The 22865-nt window shown below is 40.7% G+C and overlaps 2 protein-coding genes across 3 annotated transcripts in view; both read left to right on the top strand.

The window, feature by feature from the left end:
• Positions 1-22865, top strand: part of LOC144683536 (peptidase inhibitor 16-like) — a 697419-nt gene that overhangs the window by 15059 nt on the left and 659495 nt on the right. The window contains exons 2-7 of one of the 2 annotated variants that reach the window (XM_078546629.1): positions 45-266; positions 1046-1155; positions 1511-1599; positions 5337-5675; positions 8042-9585; positions 9684-9745. In XM_078546629.1, the coding sequence (XP_078402755.1) occupies positions 45-266; positions 1046-1155; positions 1511-1599; positions 5337-5675; positions 8042-8139 (858 nt within the window). In that variant the 3' untranslated portion in view covers positions 8140-9585; positions 9684-9745. Of the gene's footprint in view, positions 1-44; positions 267-1045; positions 1156-1510; positions 1600-5336; positions 5676-8041; positions 9586-9683; positions 9747-22865 lie in introns of those variants that run through there. The other variant, XM_078546630.1, reaches the window with a different exon arrangement.
• The window catches only part of LOC144684078 (peptidase inhibitor 16-like), a 32267-nt gene continuing 19695 nt past the window's right edge, over positions 10294-22865 (top strand). The window contains exons 1-4 of the mRNA XM_078547793.1: positions 10294-10455; positions 12473-12691; positions 18977-19086; positions 19435-19523. Coding sequence (XP_078403919.1) covers positions 10294-10455; positions 12473-12691; positions 18977-19086; positions 19435-19523 — 580 coding nt within the window. The remainder of the gene's footprint in view (positions 10456-12472; positions 12692-18976; positions 19087-19434; positions 19524-22865) is intronic.

Genomic DNA, 22865 nt, shown 5'->3' with positions numbered 1-22865 from the left:
ACATTGATACATGTTTGTTCATCATTGAATTCATTCATTTTTAGAATTGGGACAAAGATTTGGAAGAAATGGCTGTTAAATATGCACAGGAATGTACCTGGGGACACAATAAAAACAGAGGAAGAACTGGGGAAAATTTATATCTGGTTAATACTAGCCCAATCGATCTGAAAGAAGCCATGGAGAAATGGTATTTAGAAGTTGCAGATTATACATTTGAGACTATGGATTGTGCTCCACAAAAGAAGTGTGGTCACTACACGCAGGTATGAAATTTTAATTTAATTATCTGGATCAATAGATCTCTTTTACTGATTTGGTTTGAGAGCATATTTAACATTTTCCATTGTAACTAAGGTACTTCTTAAGATTGTTGGAACAAAATATAGCTATAATCTGCACAGCAATTTAGGAAAAATGGAATTTCAAACCTCTAGATTTGTAATAGGTCTCAACAATGAATCACTTCAATATTGATCTTTCCCCATTCCCTTTTTTTAAAAAAAAAGTTACTTTTCACTATTTTACTCTTAGTTTCTCTCATCCCGCATTGCCCCTTACTGTAATCCCCATGGGGCGCCTGATAACATCCAGAATTGTACCTGAGGACACAATGAAGACAGAGGAAGAACTGGGGAAAATTTATATGTGGTTACCAGCCCCCACGACCTGGAAGTTGCTGGGGAGAAAATCTTCTTGGATAGGCAAAATCAGAGAAGGATCCTTTGGCCAATTTAATAAAGAAAACTCAAAAATGTCTCTCTGACCCCCGAAGGTGATCATTGTGTTCGTTATGACAAGGTATTTGATAGTGCGACTTGGCAGTGATGGGAACTGTTACCAAATCCAGGTCTATACCACAAGTGATCGGCAAATTAGTGTAGTTGTACCCACATATTTGAATTGGTGTAGGAAAACGTTTTAATTCTGATAATTTAATCTTACACATTATATGTAAAGTTTATTGTTGGTAACTGCATTTGATGCCATAAGGCTTTTTCAAATTCACGTTTATTTTAAATCTGTGATTGTATGATGTTTGCAGCTTGTCTGGGCAAATAGTGATAAAGTGGGCTGTGGTCGTCACTTTTGTGATGAAGTGAAAGGCCTGGAATTTAAAAACCTTTCTATTCTGGTCTGCAACTATTTACCTCCGTAAGTATCAATATTTTTGAAACCTCTGTACATCACCATTTCTAGTCCTTCCAGGTTAAAATCAGACATATGTGTGTTATTTTTGCGCTAAATACTGCTTGGTTACAGTTAAATTCTTCAAGGTAACCTAATTCTATGATATAACTATTTTTTTTACATGTGTTAACACTGCAACTGGAAGTACTTCTCTCTTTTTGAGTACTTCTGTAAAGCTACTGCATTCTGGTCGTTTGTGATGCCACATTTAAAAAGTTGTACAGCCCTGAAGTGGTAAAAGTCAGGTTTATTTCTATGTAACATGTTTATCAGAGAATTTGTGAGCCCTCTCAAACTTTATTTCTATTTCTATTTCTAGAGGTAATGTAATTGGACAAAAGCCATATATGAAAGGAACCCCCTGCAGTCAATGCCCAGATGGAACCAAGTGCATTGATGAACTTTGTAGTGAGTATCTATTTATATAATGTTTTGGGTTTAAGTTAGTTAGATCCAAGGATAGATTCTGCAAAATCATTTGTCTGACAGGGAACCTTACCTGCCAAGTTCATGTGTCAGGAATACAGGGATGCATGTCTGACGATCTGCCATCTATTTAAATTTTATTGGAACTGTTTCTGAGTCTTTGCCATAACTGTTACCTTGGAATAGCACAAAGGTACAACAGAATCAAGATCCACCTATCTACAGTTTGACCTTGAGCTAGAGCCAGAAACTAAGTTGTTTCCTGCAGTCTGGCCTTATTTCTGAGACAGTAAATCCTACTACCATAAGACATAGGAGCAGAAATTAGGCCATTCGGCCCATTGAGTCTGCTCCGCCATTCAATCATGGCTGATAAGTTTCTCAACCCCATTCTCCCGCCTTCTCCCCGTAACCTTTGATCCCCTTACCAGTCAAGAACCTATCTATCTCGGTCTTAAATACACTCAATGACCTGGCCTCCACGGCCTTCTGTGGCAATGAATTCGATAGATTCACCACTCTCTGGCTAAAGAAGTTTCTCCTCATCTCTGTTCTAAAAGGTCTTCCCTTTACTTTGAGGCTGTGCCCTCGGGTCTTAGTCTCTCCTACTAATGGAAACATCTTCCCCACGTCCACTCTATCCAGGCCGTTCAGTATTCTGTAAGTTTCAATCAGATCCCCCCTCATCCTTCTAAACTCCATCGGGTATAGACCCAGAGTCCTCAAACGTTCCTCATATGTTAAGCCTTTCATCCCTGGGATCGTTCTCGTGAACCTCCTCTGGACCCTCTCCAGGGCCAGAACATCCTGCCTGAGATATGGGGCCCAAAATTGCTCACAATATTCTAAATGTGGTCTGACCAGAGCCTTATAAAGCCTCAGCAGCACATCCTTGCTTTTATATTCTAGTCCTCTCGAAATAAATGCCAACATTGCATTTGCCTTCCTAACTACTGACTCAACCTGCAAGTTAACCTTAAGAGAATCCTGGACTAGGACTCCCAAGTCTCTTTGCACTCCAGATTTCTGAATTCTCTCCCCATTTAGAAAATAGTCTATGCCTCTATTCTTCCTACCAAAGTGCATGACCTCACACTTCCCCACGTTGTATTCCATCTGCCAATACTTTGCCCATTCTCCTAACCTGTCCAAATCCTTCTGCAGCCTCCCTGCCTCCTCAATACTACCTGTCCCTCCACCTATCTTTGTATCATCTGCAAACTTAGCCAGGATGCCCTCAGTTCCTTCATCTAGATCATTAATGTATAAAGTGAAAAGTTGTGGTCCCAACACTGACCCCTGCGGAACTCCACTAGTCACCGGCCGCCATCCTGAGAAGGACCCCCTTATCCCCACTCTCTGCCTCCTGCCAGACAGCCAATCTTCTATCCATGCTAGCACCTTGCCTCTAACACCATGGGCTCTTATCTTACTGAGCAGCCTCCTGTGTGGCACCTTGTCAAAGGCCTTCTGGAAGTCCAAGTAGATAATATCCACTGGCTCTCCTTTGTCTAACCTATTCGTTACCTCCTCAAAGAATTCTAACAGATTTGTCAGGCATGACCTCCCCTTGATGAAACCATGCCTACTTTGCTCGATTTTACCATGCACTTCCAAGTATTCTGAAATCTCATCCTTAATAATGGACTCTAAAATCTTACCAACGACCGAGGTCAGGCTAATCGGCCTGTAATTTCCCGTCTTTTGCCTCACTCCCTTCTTAAACAGGGGGGTTACATTAGCGATTTTCCAGTCCTCTGGGACCCTCCCTGACTCCAGTGATTCCTGAAAGATCACCACTAATGCCTCCACTATCTCTTCAGCTATCTCCTTCAGAACTCTGGGGTGTAATCCATCTGGTCCAGGTGATTTATCCACCTTCAGACCTTGCAGTTTTCCTACCACCTTCTCCTTGGTAATGGCCACCATACTCACCTCTGCCCCCCGACTCTCTTGAACTTTGGAGATGTTACTTGTGTCTTCCACCGTGAAGACTGACGCAAAGTACCTATTCAGTTCCTCCGCCATTTCTTTGTTCCCTACTACTACTTCTCCAGCATCATTTTCCAGCGGCCCAATGTCCACTTTTGCCTCTCTCTTACCCTTTATACATCTAAAAAAACTCATGCAATCTTCTTTTATATTACTGGCTAGTTTACCCTCAAATTTAATCTTCTCCCTCCTTATTTCTTTTTTAGTTGTCCTCTGTTGGTCTTTGTAGGCTTCCCAATCCCCTGGCTTCCCACTGCTTTTCGCCGCATTGTATGCTTTCTCTTTAGCTTTTATGCTGTCCCTGACTTCCCTTGTCAGCCATGGTTGCCTCATCCTCCCTTTAGTATGCTTCTTCTTCCTAGGGATGAATTTTTGCTGTGTCTCCCAAATTACTCCCAGAAACTCCTGCCATTGCTGTTCCACTGTCTTTCCTGCTAGGCTCATCTCCCAGTCAATTCTGGCCAGCTCCTCCCTCATGCCTCTGTAGTTGCCTTTATTCAACTGTAATACCGTTTCCTCTGATTCCAGCTTTTTCCTCTCAAATTACAGGGTAAATTCTATCATATTATGGTCACTTCCTCCTAAGGGTTCCTTCACCTTAAGCTCCCTTATCAAATCATTACACATCACTAAATCTAGAATTGCCTGTACCCTAGTGGGCTCCACCACAAGCTGCTCAAAAAAGCCATCTCGTAGACATTCCACAAATTCCTTTTCTTGGGATCCACTACCAACCTGATTTTCCAAGTCTACCTGCATATTGAAATCTCCCATGATCACTGTAACTTTGCCTTTCTTAAATGCCTTTTCTATCTCCTGGTGTATCTTGTGCCCCACATCCTGACTATTGTTCGGAGGCCTGTACATAACTCCCATTATGGTTTTTTTACCTTTGCAGTTCCTCAACTCTACCCACACAGATTCTACATCATCTGACCCTACGTCATTTCTTGTTATCGATTTAATTTAATTTCTCACTAACAAAGCAACCCCACCCCCTCTGCCAACCTGCCTATCTTTTCGATAGGATGTATATCCTTGGATATTTAGCTCCCGGTCCTGATCCCCTTGCAGCCATGTCTCCATGATGCCCACTACATCATACCTGCCAATTTCAATCTGCGTCACAAGCTCATTTACCTTATTTTGTATACTGCGTGCATTCAGATACAACACCTTCAGTTCTGTATTTCCCATCCCCTTTCTCATTCTCAGTTTCATGATTGGAGGAGTTGTAAATGAAGCAGAACATTGTGGATCATCAGGGAGCATCCCCAGTCCTGACTCTATTTGACAAGGTCTTTGATGAAGCAATTGAAGTTGGGCTGAGGTTGTTTTCCTGATGACCTGGAACTATGAATACTTGCCAATGAAAACCAAAACCAACTTCCTTTTTGCCAAGCATGGCTCCAAGTCACTGGATTAATTTCTCATTGACCACCACTGATTTCAAGTTTGCTAGGACTCCTCTGTATAATACTCGGTCAAATGTTGTCTTGAAGGGAAGTGGATTCACCTCTTTACAGGGGCAGAAACTTTACAAGTAAATGCTCTAATAAAAGCTTTAAAAGGCACAAAATGCAATGCATTGCCTATAACTATTTATGTGACTGTTAAATGTGATTTTTTTTTTTAGCTTTCTTAAGTTTTAAGCATTAGAAATTATAGTTACTGAGGACAAATGGCTTTAGATCTACTTAGAATTGCTTTTAAAATTTATTTTACAGCATCTCAGCTAACGCCAGAGGCACAACCGCAACCAAAACTGGATGAAGAACCAAAACCAGAGCCAACCACAGAGCCAGAGACAAAACTGGAACCAATAGAGCCAGAAACAAAACTGGAGCCAACCACAGAACCAGAGACAAAACTGGAGCCAATCACAGAACCAGAGACAAAACTGGACCCACGCATAGAGGTGGAGACAAAACCAGAACCAAAAATGGAGCCAGAGACATCGTCAAAACCAGAGCCAAAATTGGATTTCAAGATTAAAAAATTGGACCCTCAGATAAAGTCAAAACAGGTTAATGAAACAGAGTACATGCTGAACCCAAAGTCAAAATGTAAGAAATTGTCCTTTATCTAATGATAGTGTCATTTCTCTCATCATATCAAGCTCTTCCTCACTCATTTGCTTTTTGCCAGATTCCCAGTGTGTGCTCTCCATGTAGTCTTTTCCCTCCTGCCAATTTTCTGCTGTTATTCACCTGAATAAATGTTGAGCCTCCCTCTTACTTGCCTGCAACTCAAAACAAGCAAACCAAAATTTAAGTTTTTTTTTTAAATGATTCACCTTTTCATCTTCAAACTTCTTTTCCCCAGCAAAGCCCCATTTTGGGAAATTTAGAGTTACAATAAAAAAGTAAAAAGCTTTTTTAAAAATGTCAGTTTTATTTAGAGGGGAAAAAAATGTGAATAAAGTTTGAAAAGCCAGTATCAGGGCTCAAATATCTCTTTTGCCATCAATGTGTTAGGAGATGAGAGTTTCTTAATATAGCAAGAAATTTCTTCATTACACACACTCATTTCCTTGGCTGTATTTTTTCATTATTCTGAGCTTGTTTTTTAAGCGTTCAGTTTTATGTTTCTTTTTCCTCTTCTATGAAAAACTTTTCCCCCTATCTTTGTCTTCTCTCTCACACACAGACACACACTGCCTCCACTTCTCACTCTAGAATTCCCACAAGGTATAATTATTTGTGAAAGGAATCAATTGTCTAATTGTACTAAGCAATTTTGACTACAATCATGTATTCTTACTTCAGCCTTTATTATATAAGGAACTTACCATTCTCATCCCAATTTTCACCAGTTACTCAAGGAAGCATCATCAAAGGTGGGAATTCAACACTGTGCTAGAGTGTTGCAGACACTAATCATACTCACAGCTCTGTATTCTATATAAAGTAAGTGACAGTGAGTGGAACTTGCAACTCTTGTGCTGAGTAGAATGGGCAATAGCAGATCAGCTGCCCATTATACCCCCCATCCAATTTTCTTTTCCACTGACTTCAATAGAAAGGAATATCAGGCATGGTCTCCGATCTACTACTGCCTGTTTTGTGCCCCTGATGGTGCTAAAAGATCAACATAAGTAATGTTTTGAGGATAAATTATGACCTTCAACACAGCAACACTGCCTGTGAAAGTTACATATTGTCAATTCATACACAGTCATAAATCCCTGACATGCACTCGTAACATTTAAAGCTCAGAAATGAGAGCAGTGAAGATTAAAATTGCTGGCAGGGTCTTAAAATCATTTTAGTTGTGCTCTCTGGAATTCACTCTCAAGCCCTGCTTCTGTCTAACAGTTATCCTTTATCCTGTTCCTTTAAAACTCTCAAAGTTCATTTCCTTGACTAAGTTTGTGGTTATTATCCTTGTTCGCATAAAAACTGCAACTTTTTTTGTTTATTGTGTGAGCATCACTAGCAAGGCATGAGATAAATTAAGGCTATTCTTCCAGCTTCAGAATTCAAGACAATTTTTTTTATTTGTTCATGAGATGTACGACAGTGGCAAGCTACACATTTATCACCATATAGTTTCCCTTGAGAAGGTGGTGTTGAGCTTTTGTGTTGAATCACTGTCGTCCATATGCTGAAGGTACTTCCACAATCCTTTTGGATAGGGAGTTCCAGGTTGTACGTGTCTTGGGTTATATCTTTATGTTAACAGCACCGTATAAATACAATTGTTGTCCATGTACCGAAAATCTATAGTCTTCTTGTTCTCTCTCTCTTTTGCTATTCCGATTTTCTTACTTTTTTATTCTCTTCAGCTTACAGTTTTTTTATTCCTCCGCCCTTTTTCTTTATTTCATTTTCGGTTTCTGGGGTCTGTCTGTGTGTCTGCATTTCTGTTCCTTGTTGGCTCTTCCGCACCTAGCACTTTGATTCTAAGCACCGGAAAAATTAACAGAACATAGACTAAAATTAATCAGTGCAGAAGATATTTGCTTGTAAAACCAAAATTGTGTTGGTCACTATGTGGACCATGGACCTTGTTACTTGACAATTCAGCAATTATTTTTTTAAACCCCAAACATGTAATTCTTTATGAGGGTTTTATAACTCTTGCACTCTGGACTTTGCTGCTAATACTGTATATACTGTCTGTATTAAGCTTTACAAAGTCTGGAAAAAACTACTTAAAATGACAAAATAAATTAAAGTTACAAAGGAAGTCCAAAATAGACCAGCTTAACACAAGATAACAAAGGTGAGGTACTTTGTGATTATCAAGCAGAGAGCTTCCTGCCATTGATGAATAAGGGAGTGACAGTTTATCTAGCATAATATTGTACTTTTGTGGTAAAAGAAAACTATACTAGTTATGCTAGGTATTTTTGATTGTAAGAAATCACATTATTATTTTTAAACTTAAAATATGAGGAACTTACAACTTTCATCTTATTTTTCAACAGGTGATCAAGCAGGTACCAGTGATGGAAATTTAACACTCCCCTCTGGTATTATTCTGACATTCATCATGTTATTGGTTTTGTATTCTGCTTCAAGTTAGAGATAATGATCATTCTCTCAATAAGATTCCCTTAGGCTTCCAAGATGTAATATCTTCAACTTATCAATGTAAACACATTGATTGTAAATATACTAGTTATAAAAGCTTTCAAACCAAGTTTAAAAAATGGAAGAAGGCTGATTTCTGAAATGCTTTTTCTTCATCAGTTTTATTGTTGGATTGTTAAGAATGTGCTTGAAATTTTTGAGATTGTAATTTGATGCTCATGTTACCATTGTTGTTTAAATAGAAAACTTGTTGACTTGTGATAAGGACCCAAGAACAAATGTGGCCAAATATGGCATATCTTAAAAATGTGGCAGTGTACCACCTCCCAACAGTGCTATGATGGGCCAAGAACCCATGCCACAAAATTTTGCCTTTCAGCCTTTCCACAGTTACTACTCACCCATGCCAAGTCCTTGCACAATCTTACACCACTTTCAATGCATTGCACACACATTTGTACATTGCAGGGCACACATTCAAGCCGCAACTTACAAAAGAAAGACTTACCACAGTCTCACTCTCCAAGGTTTCATTCATGAATGCACTGTGCTGCGCTGTGCTAGCTGACACTGTGCTGTAGACATAGCAGCTGAGGACAGTGACATCTGAAATTGTGGCCTGGTGGAGGTGCCCTAGCTGTATGTGGAAAAGCTGTGCAATTGACTGCCTAACGACCCTGTCAAAGCTGACCTTAGTCATTGACAGGTAGATATTCAAAGGTCTGCAGATATGTTCTGTGGCCTGCTTTCATTATAGTTCTCATTTCATCTAGTACTATTTCAGGCATGCAATACTGTATTTTCAATCACTTAACTCGTATTAATAGTTTAAAATAAATTCGCCCTACATTTTGTTTTCAAGACAAAAAAAGAACACATTTCAACAGCCTGGAAAAATGTCCAATAAAATAATACTGAAAAGTACCATTGATATCGCCACAATAAAACATGCAAAGTCTATTCTTATTCAAGTGTTCAGTTTCCCACAAAGTTTCCCTTGCAATAAAAAGGTAGCATACCTGGAACAAATTCCATAAGTATTTATTTAAATATTTTTGCATTAAATGGGGAATCTCAGTGAGGCAAAGACATGAAAGCAGCGCAGCCCAGCACACAGAATGCACAGGATTGCAAGCCAGTAAGAAATGAGCTTCTTCTCCCAGTACTGTGATACCTCCAGCACATCTACTCGTGCACAATGCCACACAGTCAACTTTTCGACCGAAGAGAAAGACAAGGTTAATACCCCAGTTTGTCAAAGTATAAAGCACCCCGGAATGTCAAAAGTGAAAAACAAATCAATTTTCCAGTGATAGTATTTATCAGCCTGATAAACACAGGCAGAAAAAATAGAAACTTTATCACTGGGAAAAATGATCACGGGCACAAACAGAATTGGTACTGATGTTTATTTTGGAACCAGTTTGCACTCGGGCCAGTTTGATAATATAACCGTGCAGCCCGTGCGTGTGTGTGTGTTTGTCCCAACAGCCGTCTTAAACTAACAAGGGCGATTAATACTTCTGCCTAGAGAAGGCAGCCTAAAAGATTGCAAAGTTCCAGAAAATTGTGTGTCTGAAATCGGTTTCCTTTTACTGGTATAATTTTATCAAATATTTTAAATTAAATTTTGCTATATTATAAAATGATTGTAGATATCACTTACTTTTATTATGTGATCCTGTCTCCTGTCCTAGTATTTTGTATATTATTCTGAAAATATGGGAAATCCATCAAATAAAATTTTTGTTTGTATAAATGTGCAAATAGAAGTTTCTAACTTGTTTTCGATGGGTCATGCCACCTGGAACATATCAGATCTGAGAGCTACATCCACAAGTAGTGATCCAGATATTAAGTTTAATATCTTTATATTAAGTAAGGTCCCCTTCACCCACCTTCTCCGAAGCTGAAATAAAGATCCTCACTTTCTGCAGCGATCTCTTCTCTCGCTTCATCCTTCAAGATTAACTTCTCCTGAGCAGTAATATTAAACGGCGCCGCGAAATAACCTGGCGGTGTCATAAAGTGGTCGCGTCATTGTTTCCGCGGTCACAATCATGGGCTTTGCGCTTCGTTTCCTTTCCCTCTGACTCCCTTGTCCACAAAGTCAAGGCCAAGCTGTCACGGGATCTGCGAGGAAAGGATGGCAGCCGGATTCCTCAGCCTGCCCGCGGTGCTGCTCCTCATTTCTCTAACATTCGCCGAGCAGACCCACTCTCTGACCAAATCAGAGAAGAACGACCTGGTTGACGCGCACAATAAGTTTCGTTCGTCGGTATTTGATGCATCCAACATGCTGAAAATGGTAGGTGGGGTTCACAGCGACTCCACAGGAAAGTGAAAAAAAGCGAAAAGTTGCCCCCCTCACTCGAGAACTGCCCCAGTTGAATGTGTTGCACTGATCTTTTTAAACTGTTACAGGGAGGGCATGATTTTTCCAACAGGTTAGATGGGATTCTGTTTGATACACAAACACACCAATATAGCTGCCAGTTCCGCTAGCCGGTGATCTGATGGAGCTTTTAGTGCAGGGCACACATTGCTTTACTCAATACAGGGTCAATATTGGGGGTCATAATTCCTGAAGTGAACAGTACTGAATGAATATACTCATCCACAGTGCTTGGTTGGATTAGGTTAATGGTAACTGAGGAAAATTATCCTGAGTGGAGCAAAAGTATCAGAAGAAAGCAATATTTAGTCATGCTACCCTCAAGACTCCTATGAATGGAGTAAATGGCCATTTAGCTTATAAGAGCCAAAAGGCATGCAGTAAGCAGACATGGGAAGAGATAAGAGGCAAGCATTGTGTCCTGCACTAGGGATGAGGCTCAGAAAGGCTGTGCAGGTAAAAAAGGTAGGCCGATTATAACAGGTTAGATGATCATTTCTTGTCGCTACTCAGTAATTTGGTTACAATCTGTCCAATCCTTGGTAGTCAAACGATAAATATACACTTGACAGTTTAGTAAGGTTGAGTCTACTGGAGGAGTATATATCTAGTTTTCTTGATAATATTTAATTGGCTGATCAGATTAATGCTACTTTATATGGTAATTCCAGGAGCTGGTTTTGTTTTATTTTCTTTTACATTTCAGACAGTTTCACTGCCAATAATGGAAAGCCCAGGTTAAATCATTTTCCTGATAAAGTTTTATACAATTAACAGAGCACCTAACCATTTTTCATTCTTGATTGAAGATCTGATGCAACCACTTAGCTCAGTTTCGGACTGTTACCTCCATGTCAGAACATTACGGATTCCAGGCCCACTCTAGTACATAATCTAAACTGTTGCTGCTATGGAATTCCTGCAATGTCACAGATGCCATCATTTGGTTCAGAAATTAAACAGGGACACAGACTGCCCAGAGGTTATAAGAAACTCTATGGCGCCGTTTGAAAAAATAGAGAATTAGGGCATTCTCCCAGTATCCTGGTCATTTTTCACCCCTCAGCCAACACTGCCCAAACAGATGATCTGGGTATTTAACTCATTTTCTCTTTGTGCTGCATTTGACTATGAAAGAACAGTTTAAAATATTCCATTAGGTTTGGTACTTTGTGGAGTTTCATGAAAAATACTGTATAAATATAAATTATTCCTTAATCAGAAGAAACATGTCATTCATAGACTGAAATATTATATTCTGTGCATGAATTTGAGTGTTCATATATAGATTTTTTTTCTTTTCCCTGTTTCATAAATGCAAATGGTTTTTACACAATTGTCTGTCTGCATCTGATTTCCAGTGGTGTAGGGATAAGCGATAACTTCTTTTTCCCTTACGGATTCTGAGGAGGGGCATATCTGTGTTTTATGATTCAGCAGAAGTCTCTCTCAATACCGAGTCAATATTGGGGGTCATAATTCCTGAATTGAAGAATACCGGAATGAATAAACTCATCCACAGTCCTTGATTGAGTTAGGTTAATGTTAACCTAATTTGAGTCATACTGCAATCTAATTGCAATGAACTCACTGAAATGAGCAAAACTTCTTTCTAATTTATTTTGTTGAAATTCTCTAAACCCAATAGACCCTCAATTGAGGATTGGGTCGTAAATTTTGAATACTGTAACATTGGAGTGATCACTTCACAATATGTTTTGTGTAATAATATTAATTGACCGCTGAAAATGTTGGTCATGGACAGAATTTCATGTCACTGTAGTTCCTTTCTTGGAGTATGACTGAGCTATCACTGATATTTCAATTCAAATAGATTCAGCTCAGGTTTGTCCTAATTTTAAGCGTTCTGTATGCTCATCAATTCTGTACTGCTTATGTGTATATTAACTAGGAATTCATTTGCTTTTAGAAATGGGACACACACTTGGAAAAAATTGCTAAGAAATACGCCAATAAATGCTTGTGGAAACACAATACAAACAGGGGGAAAGTGGGAGAAAATTTGTTTGCAACGAACGGTCCATTGGACCCCCCAACAGGAGTTGAGGACTGGTACTTAGAAGTTTTTGATTACACATATGAGAATTTGAGCTGTTCTGCAGGGAAAATGTGTGGACATTATACACAGGTATGAACTTTAGTTATTCCTCAGAACTGGCAGATTTCTGTCTTTGCCCGATTACCGAGCACATCTAAGATTTTCTCTTGTAGTTAAGGAGCTTCCTGACAGTGGAAATCAATTTTATTTGTGGTCTGCAGCCCAATAGAAAGTTCCAATGCTTCTGTCAGATCTCAAAAGTATAATGCGCTGGATTTTGTGCTAGAAATAACAGTGAAGCTGACAGCACTTATGTACAAATTGGACAACAGCTTCTGATGCAGTTAAATGTGTAAATAAGGAAGTTACTGTCCAAAAATTGCGGCATAATGATACAGTATCTTATTGAAGAAATCATCACTCAAATATACGAAACAGTGTGATGTTGTTGTGCTTATCTATCATATACAAACTAATTTGCCCAGAAAAAAATAGTGCTTGTCTATACTAGTGTAAATACACTTTTAATTGTACAATAAGTCTTAATTATTGCCAAACAACTTCTCTGGTACTGAAAATGAACTTCAGATTTTAATTATTTAAAAAATAAAAACATTTAATGTTATTTTTTCTTTCTGTTTCTTTTACATATCTCTCTAATGCAATCTTTCCCTCTTCTAATTTCACTTACATTTGACATTGAATTCAATATTCTAACTGACACTTCTGGATCAGACTCAGTTGCTTTGCCCGTTCAGATATTACCAGATGCTCCTTAAAGGGTACTGCACTTTTTGGATTGTTGTCTGACAGGAACTGAATTGGCAGGGGGATAGGATCCTGAAAAGTAGGATAGAGGGTAGAGAAGCTGAAATGGAATTAGAAGTTAAAATGCTAGTAAGTGTGTCTGGAAGGCAGAGGAAACATAGGCCTGAATCTTCTGGTCAGTGTGCAGGGGCGCCAATGTGTAAAATGATGCGCGGTGACGTCGGGTGTGCGTCTCGATGTCACCGTGCGTCATTCCGATCTTCAGTTCGGCACCAGAGTCGGCTGCGCGCCCGCCAAACTGTCAAAGGCCTATTAAGGCCACTTAACAACCAATTGAAAGAATTAACAAGGGCTGCCCGTCCAACCTTAAGGTTGGCGGGCAGGCAAAGAGCCCAGGCGGCCTTCACATTTATTACGAAACCTCGTCCACTGACGGGATGAGGTTTCATGAAGGCTTTATAAATCAAATAAAATTTTTTCTTAAAATTCATTGACATGTCCCAGCTCATGTGATACTGTCATATGAGGGGACATGTCTGAATAATTTTTTCTATTTTTTTGAAGTTTTCAAATTGAAAATAATCTCCCTGAGGCAGCTCCATGCATTTTGCACGCATGCACGAAAGAGCGCAGGCCCCGACTCTTCCTCCAATTCACCCCATTGGCTAGATAAGAAAGAAGTGAGTTTAGCAAGGCTAAATGGAATATGTTTTAATGCAAGGAGCCTGAGGAATAAGACAGACGAGCTGAGGGCACAGATAGGCACATGGGAATATGATATCAAGCTCTGACCGAGACTTGGCTAAAAGAAGGGCAGGATTAGCAGCTCAATATTCCTGGTTATAGGGTATTCAGACAAGATAGAAAGGGGGATAGAAGAGGAGGGATGTTGCAATATTGATCAAGGAATCAATTATAGCAGTAAGGAGGGATGACATCTTGGAAGGATCAGCAAGTTAAGCCATTTGGGTAGAATTAAAAAACACAAAAGGGGCAAACATGTTGTTGGGTGTGTGCAATAGGCCCCCAAACAGCCAGGGAGAGATAGAGGATCAAATATGTAATCAAATTCCAGAGAAGTATAAGAATAATAGGGCAGTAATAGTAGGGGATTTTAACTACCCAAATATTAACTGGGATAGTTTTAGTGTGCAAGGTAGAGAGGGAGTAAAATTCCTAAGTTGCATCCAGAAGAACTTTTTTAGCCAGTATGTAGAAAGCCCAACAAGGGAGGGGGCAGTTCTGGACATAATATTTGGAAATAAGCCCGGGCAGGTGGAAGGCATATCAGTAAGAGAGCATTTTGGAGATAGTGACCATAATTCAGTTAGATTTAGGATAGTTATGGAAAAGGGTAAGGTTGGGCTGGGACTAAAAGTTCTAAACTGGGGAAAGGCTAATTTTACTAAAATGAGATGAGATTTGGCCCAAGTGGACTGGGAGCAGCTACTTGCAGATAAAACTGTGTCAGAGTGGTGGGAGGCATTCAAGGAGGAAATAGCAAGAGTACAGGGCAAATACGTTCCCTTAAAGACAAGGGGGGTGGGGGGGGGCACCAAGTCCAGAGAACTCTGGTTGTCAAGGACATAAAGGTTAGGATTAACAGAAAAAGAGAAGCTTACGGCAGATACCATAAAAAAAGCACAGAGGGGAACTTAAGAAGGAAATTACGAAAGCTTAGACAGTGCATAAAAAAGCATTGGTGGGTAGAATAAAGGAAAACCCAAAGGGTTTTTTTTTAAATATAAAGAGCAAGAGAATAACTAGGTAAAGAGTAGGGCCAATTAGGGACCATGGAGGTAATCTGTGTGTGGACCCAGAAGATGTGGTTGCAGTCCTCAATGAATACTTTGCGTTGGTCTTCACAATGGAAAACGACGACATAGATATAGACATCAGGGTGGATGACTGTGAAATATAGAAGAAATTAACATAAAGAGAGAGGAGGTACTAGCATGTTTACCAGCCTTAAAAGTGGATAAATCCACAGGCCTGGATGAGATGTATCCCAGGCTGTTGAGGGAGGTAAGGGAAAATATATCAGGGGCCCTGGCAGTAATTTTCAAATCCTTTCTGGCCACAGGTAAGGTGCAGAGGACTGGAGGACTGCTAACATTGTTCCATTATTAAAAAAGGGAGGAAGGGATAGACCAGGAAATCACAGGCCACTCAGTCTAACTTCGGTGGTAGGGGAGCTACTAGAAAGAATTCTGAGGGACGGAATATATCTGCACTTGGAGAGACATGGATTAATCAGGGATAGTCAGCATGGATTTGTTAAGGGAAGGTCATGTTTGACAAACTTGATTGAATTTTTTGAGGAGATAACCAGGAGTGTTGATGAGGCTAATGCATTTGATGTGGTCTACATGGGCTTTAGCAAGGCTTTTGATAAGGTCCTTCATGGCAGACTGGTCAAGAAATTAAGAGCCCATGGGATCCAAGGCAAAGTTGGATCCAAAATTGGCTCAGAAGCAGGAAGCAGAGAGTGATGGTAGAGAGATGTTTCTGTGACTGGAAGTCTGTTTCCAGTGGGGTTCCGCAGGGCTCGGTGCTGGGGCCCTTGCTGTTTGTGGTGTACATAAATGATTTGGACTTAAATGTAACGGGTATGATCAAGAAGTTCGTGGATGACACGAAAATTGTAGGGTAGTAAATAGTGAGGAGGATAGCCGTAAACTGCAGGAGGATATCTGTGGACTGGTTAGGTGGGAAGAGCAGTGGCAAATGGAATTCAACCCAGAAAAGTGTGAGGTAATGCACTTGGGGAGGGCTAACAAGGCAAGGAATTACACTATGAATGGTAGGACCCTGGAAAGTACTGAAGATTATTGGAACCTTGGTGTGCATACCCATAGATCCCTGAAGGTAGCAGGGCAGGTAGATAAGGTGGTTAAGAAGGCATACGGGATACTTGCCTTTATTAGCCAAAGCATAGAATACAAAAGCAGGTTATGCTGGAACTGTATAAAACGCTGGTTCGGCCACAACTGGAGTACTGTGTGCAGTTCTGGTCACCTCATTATAGGAAGGATGTGATTGCACTGGAGAGGGTGCAGAGGAGATTTACCAGGATGCTGCCTGGGCTGGAGGGTCTGAGCTATGAGGAAAGATTGGATAGGCTGGGGCTGTTTTCCTTGGAGCAACAAAGGTTGAGAGGGGACCTGATAGAGGCATATAAGGTTTTGAGGGGCATAGATAGGGTGGATAGGAAGGCACTTTTTCCATTAGTAGCAGGGTCAATAACCAGGGGCCATAGATTTAAGGCAAGAGGTAGAAGGCTAAGAGGGGGAGTTGAGGAATTTTTTCACCCAGAGGGTGGTGGGAGTCTGGAGCTCACTGCCTGTAAGGGTGGTTGAGTCAGAAACTCTCGTAAGATTTAAGAAGTATTTAGATATTCACTTGTGTTGCCATAACCTCCAGGGCTATGGGCCAAGTGCAGTCAGATCTTTGTTGACCGGCACGGCCATAATGGGCCGAATAGCTTCCTTCTGTACTGTAGATGGCTATGAGTCTATGAGAACTTCCAGTGCAAAAGCCAAAAACACATTAATGATTTCTTCAGGCGCTTTGCAAAGCTTGCTCTGTTTCCTAAATTATGTCTGCATATATTATTCCAACGAGTTGAATTTTTACTATCAGCTTCCCCATTTTCCCTTAAATGAATTGCTACAGTGAGCCATTTTATCATATACTCTGACTAGATTAAATATTTTCCAACCAAACACTCAATTCACTGAACCAATTTCTTAGCCCTTAATCTATTAAATCTAGGTCATCCATCATAATTAATTTTCTTTGTCATACAAATTTCCTCTCCTTGTTACCTATAAAAATGTTTTTTTTTTACCCATTTCTGCAGTCAATCATTAAAACCATTCATTCAACTATTTCTTTCAGAGGATCTAATGATGCCTGGTAACAATCCTAAAATAATTACCTTTGCCTCTTTCACCTGATATATATGCACTGTAGTCAGATGTTGCTTCTCTATTATATTAATTTTCCAAAGGGTATCAATCCCTTCACTGTCCCCTTCAAATGACCCTTCACATCCTAATCAACATCCTTATTTTTAGCCCGAGGCACATAAAAGATGGTGGGGGGGGGGGGGGGGGGGGGGCTGAAAAAACTCAAGAAAACACCCAATCAGAACCTACCAACAATCAATTGTCTCGCCCTGAGACATGTCTGACCCATTCATGCATACACGTGTTTAATTAATCAAATTACTCTTGAGGCATTCTAACAACAGTTATACTGGGTTAACAAACCCAAATTATTGAACATCACTTCCTCAATCTGCAAAGTAAGTCTTGCACTTTTTGATTTGCATTACTCACTTCCATTCAGTAATTCAGTGCAAACTGTTCCCATTTGCAGTTTCTACCACATTGGAAAGGGCAATGGAATCAGAGGCAGCAGCTTAGAAATTACAAACTGAATTGGACTAAATGTATAAGTGGGCAGAAAAATGGCAGCTTAAATTTAGCATGGACAGCAATGAAGTTCTGCAGAGAGGAAGGAAACATTGCTACATACATTCTGCATGAATAATGATTAATTAACTAGCAGTGAAATTGAAACAGACCTTGGTGTCATGGTTGAGTTGACCCAAAGCATGTTGAGTCATTGCAAATCAACAGTCAATAACATCAGTAAATTATTGAATTGTAAAGCCAAAGCAGTAGAATATATGTTAGATGAAACTGTGATCAAATTGATTCATGCTCTTGGTATGCAACACCTTGTGTACTACATCCTGTACTGACCACCAAGATAAAGGAAGACATTCAGGGATTGTATATAATGCAGAGAAGAGCCATATACTCATCACTAGCATCAAAGGTCTGAGTTACGAGAAGAATATTTGGTTTTTCAGCCTTGAATGGAGGTATATAAAGGGATCTTATAGAAGTATATGAGATAATTAAAGATATGAAAAATTAACCGGAAAATGATCTTGTAGGACAGGGCATTCAGATTCAAACTAGTAAAAGGAAAATGTAGAAATTATATCAGAAAGTTCTTCTTCACACGAACAGTAATCAAACCCAAGGAAAGGATTCCTGGAGACAGTAGTGAAGGTGAAAACCCTGGAATAAATTTCAGGATCATTTTAAATGCTGGAATGGGAGGACTTCAGGATTTTTCCAAATAGATGAACTAAAGTGGGTCAAATAGCATTCCTCATCCATAATTATCTTTTTGTCTTCTAACACAAAAGAATAGCCAGAGGGAGAGGTATGATAGGGCAGCTGACAGATGTATAGCCATACTCAGATGTTAGAGATATCGGAAAGGAAGGGAAAAATCAGGTGGCCAAACCATCGCCATAATCAAATGCCCAAGTCAATATTTTTCATTTGTATCCGGATTATGGTAAAGCTTTTGACAGCAATGAAGGAGTTATGCTAAAGGTGACCAGCAACTTATGGTTGTACCTTATCTGCACTGAAGACACATATGTATCAAAATTGGTCTAGAAAAAAATAAAATAATCTTGACCATAAACCTATCTCTGAACAATTTTAAAAGCATATTTACAGCTTATTTTCTTAATTAGCAATTGCTTCTTTTGCCAATTTAGGATTATTCATTTTGCAGGTTGTATGGGCAAATACTGACAAGGTGGGCTGCGCCTCTCACTTTTGTGATAAACTACAAGGTCTGGATAATAAAAACCTGTCTATTCTAGTATGCAACTATGCACCTCCGTAAGTATAAGTATTACTAAAATCTCTGCAGACAGCCATCTCTAGCCTTTCTAGATGGAAATATGTTATATGTGATATTTTTGCATGATATTTCTGATTTACGCATTTAGTTTTGTTAAATTCCATAAGATAAGGTAATGTGCTACCGCAGTATGTTGCACAAACATTGCGCCTGCAAATACCATTCTCTTTTGGATTATTGCTGTAAATCTAACAAATTCTGGTGCTTTATGGCAACAAATTCAAAGGATAGCAGTGAAGTGTCAAAAGCAGGATTTCTTTCTGTAAAATGGTTGACAGAAGCACTGCAAACCCACTCAAACTTTTGCCTGATACTTCCATTTCCAGGGGTAACATAGTTGGATGGGTGCCATATAAAAAAGGAACTCCTTGCGGTGCATGTCCAGCTGGATATCAATGTATTAATAAACTTTGTGGTAAGTATTCCTTTATATAATTAATTGAAACTATTGTTTGAATGCTGCTGCTTCCTCTGTTATTTAGGGTTTCTGATGTCTACCTCTCTGTGGCCTTCGCAGAAAATGAGTTGTGAATAGAGTTGTCAACCTTGATTGGATGTATAATTGGAGTTTCAATCACATGACATTTGATCATGTGACAGTTAGAGTGCTGGCCCTGAGTAGACCAGCATGGTCATAAAGAGATGTCATAGGTGCTTTGGGATTTGCACCTGATCTCACATATGATGGTGGAGGGGGTCTGAAGAATTTTTGTCCCAATCAGTTTTTTCTTATCAAGTTCATCTGTTCAGAATGCATATAATTATTGGGCAAAATTCCTTTTACTGCTTGTTCTGAGCCAAATTAAGGCTTGAACTAACTAACAAGCAGTGTATACTGAATCACTGGTTCTATCCTGTGACTGGTAAGCACTTCACACAGAATATCTTAATTTTCACTGATTTGATCTTGTTGTTATCTGTTAGTTTTTTCTTGTTTAAAAATCTCTTTGAGTCAGCTGCCAATTGTTGAAATTCTGGTGATGAGTCTCCTGGACTGTGGCCTGTTGTTCCCCACCTTCCTTCAGTCACTGGAGACTAGCACATACGTTGTTTATCATTTGCTTTCTCTCACTCTGCTCTTATTGATACAATTGGCAGTCCTAATCATGATCACAAACCTTGTAGTCCAGTTAGTTGTAGGGAACAGAGTTGAAATTAATTCTCAGAATTCAAAGCCGGCAGGGAATTCTCTTGTGGCTGGTGCCACATGCATGCCAGAAGTAATATGGTGATGGGGCCACAGCAAGGGCACAGGTTTCTGAGGTGTGCAGGCACAATGTTTCGGAGCACGAAGTAAACTAGCAGCAGAATGCGGGAGAGCAAACCTTAATTGCAGGAAACTCTTGAATATACTTGCCAGGATTTTCTGTGCCCATCGGCATCGGGCGTGTTCAGTGGCGTGAGAAGACAATATAGTGCAATTGGTTTCATGACGGAGTGAAACTAGTTTGCGATCATCTGCTCAACCTGCTGATGGCAGGCCGCATTTCCCACCATCAGACATCAGGCATGAGGATGCAAGATGGGCCTGTTCCAGTGTTCCTTAAAGGTGCAGGCCCCATATTGCAGGTAAGGTTTCAAGAACTTTCTCTATTGCAAAATGCCTGGAAGTGCTCAGGAGTGTTTTTGGAGGTGCTGTGTTCAGTTCATGGATTTGCCAGTGAGTGTCGTTGCATCCTGACAGGGAAGGCAGAGGATTTAGTGAGCTATCCACACAAAGGTTGCAACAGGTATGGGGGCAGTGCCTCTGGATCTGCAGCACCACGGCGGAGGCTGTGGAGAAGGGAAGCTCAGTGCCATGCCATCCACTAACCCAAGGAGTTTTTTCCCCTGGTTGGTTCCCTCACCACCTGCCGCAGACCCAGTCTAGCAGCTATGTCCTTTAGGACGAGGCAAGCTTAGTCAGTAGTGATGCTACTGAGCCACTTTGGTGAAGGACATTGAAGTCCCCCAACCAGAGTACGTTCTGCACCTTTGTCACCCTCAGTTCTTCCTCCAAGTGGTGTTCAAGTGGAGGAGCACTGATTCATCAGCTGAGGGGGTGTGGTATGTGGTAATCAGCAGGAGGTTTCCTTGCTCATGTTTGGCCTGGTGCCATGAGACTTCATGGGGCCCGGAGTTGATGTTGAGGACTCCCAGGGCAACTCCCTCCCGACTGTATACCACTGTGGCGCCACCTCTTCTGGGTCTGTCCTGCTGGTGGGCCAGGACATACCCAGGGATAGTGATGGTGGTGTCTGGGACATTGTCTGTAAGGAATGATTCCGCGAGTATGACTATGTCAGGCTGTTGTCTGACTAGTCTTTGAGGCAGCTCTCACAATTTTGGCACAAGCTCCCAGATATTAATAAGGAAGACTTTTCTGGGTCGACCAGGCTGAGTTTGCCATTGTCATTTCATTCCTTATTGACTTGTTTTTGGTGGTTTGATACAACTGAGTGGCTTGCTCAGCCATTTCAGAGGGCATTTAAGAGTCAACCACATTGCTATGGGTCTGGAGTGTCATGTGGTGATTGGTGTTGCTCCAAGAAAATTCAAGAAGCTCGAAACCATCCAGGACAAAAGAGCCTGCTTGATCGGCACCCTGTCCACCCCCTTAAATATTCACCCCCCACCCACCAGCATTGTTGCACAATGGCAGCAGTGTGTACCATTTACAAACTGTGCTGCAGCACCAATCTCAATGATCTATAAATGTTTCCTTTCTCTAACCTGCATGTAAGTCTATGGGTGGAATCGTCCATGCCTGCTGGTTTTGGGCATCTTTGTGGCATGAGTGGACAATATGGCGAGAAGGCCAAACATCGGTTTCACGATGTTGTGAAGGAACTGAATAGGTACTTTGCGTCAGTCTTCACGGTGGAAGTCACGAGTGACATCCCCAAAGTTCAAGAGAGTCAGGGGGCAGAGGTGCGTATGATGGCCATTACCAAGGAGAAGGTGGTAGGAAAACTGAAAGATCTAAGGTGGATAAATCACCTGGACCAGATGGATTACACCCCAGAGTTCTGAAGGAGATAGCTGAAGAGATAGCGGAGGCGTTAGTGGTGATCTTTCAGGAATCACTGGAGTCAGGGAGGGTCCCAGAGGACTGGAAAATTGCTAATGTAACCCCCCTGTTTAAGAAGGGAGTGAGGCAAAAGACGGTAAATTACAGGCCGATTAGCCTGACCTCGGTTTCAGAATACTTGGAAGTGCATGTTAAAATAGGGCAAAGTCAGCATGGTTTCATCAAGGGGAGGTCGTGCCTGACAAATCTGTTAGAATTCTTTGAGGAGGTAAGTTAGGTGAGTAGGTTAGACAAAGGAGAGCCAATGGATGTTATCTACTTGGACTTCCAGAAGGCCTTTGACAAGGTGCCGCACAGGAGGCTGCTCAGTAAGATAAGAGCCCATGGTGTTAGAGGCAAAGTACTAGCACGGATAGAAGATTGGCTGTCTGGCAGGAGGCAGAGAGTGGGGATAAGGGGGTCCTTCTCAGGATGGCGGCCGGTGACTAGTGGAGTTCCGCAGGGGTCAGTGTTGAGACGGCAACTTTTCACTTTATACATTAATGATCTAGATGAAGGAACTGAGGGCACCCTAGCTAAGTTTGCAGATGATACAAAGATAGGTGGAGGGACAGGTAGTATTGAGGAAGCAGGGAGGCTGCAGAAGGATTTGGACAGGTTAGGAGAATGGGCAAAGAAGTGGCAGATGGAATACAACGTGGGGAAGTGTGAGGTCATGCACTTTGGTAGGAAGAATAGAGGCATAGA

The sequence above is a fragment of the Cetorhinus maximus genome, chromosome 8, assembly GCF_964194155.1.
Source record: "Cetorhinus maximus chromosome 8, sCetMax3.hap1.1, whole genome shotgun sequence".
NCBI classification, from domain to species: Eukaryota; Metazoa; Chordata; class Chondrichthyes; order Lamniformes; family Cetorhinidae; genus Cetorhinus; species Cetorhinus maximus.
Note: the sequence above shows the minus strand (reverse complement) of the source record. Positions and strands in the feature narration are given on the sequence as shown.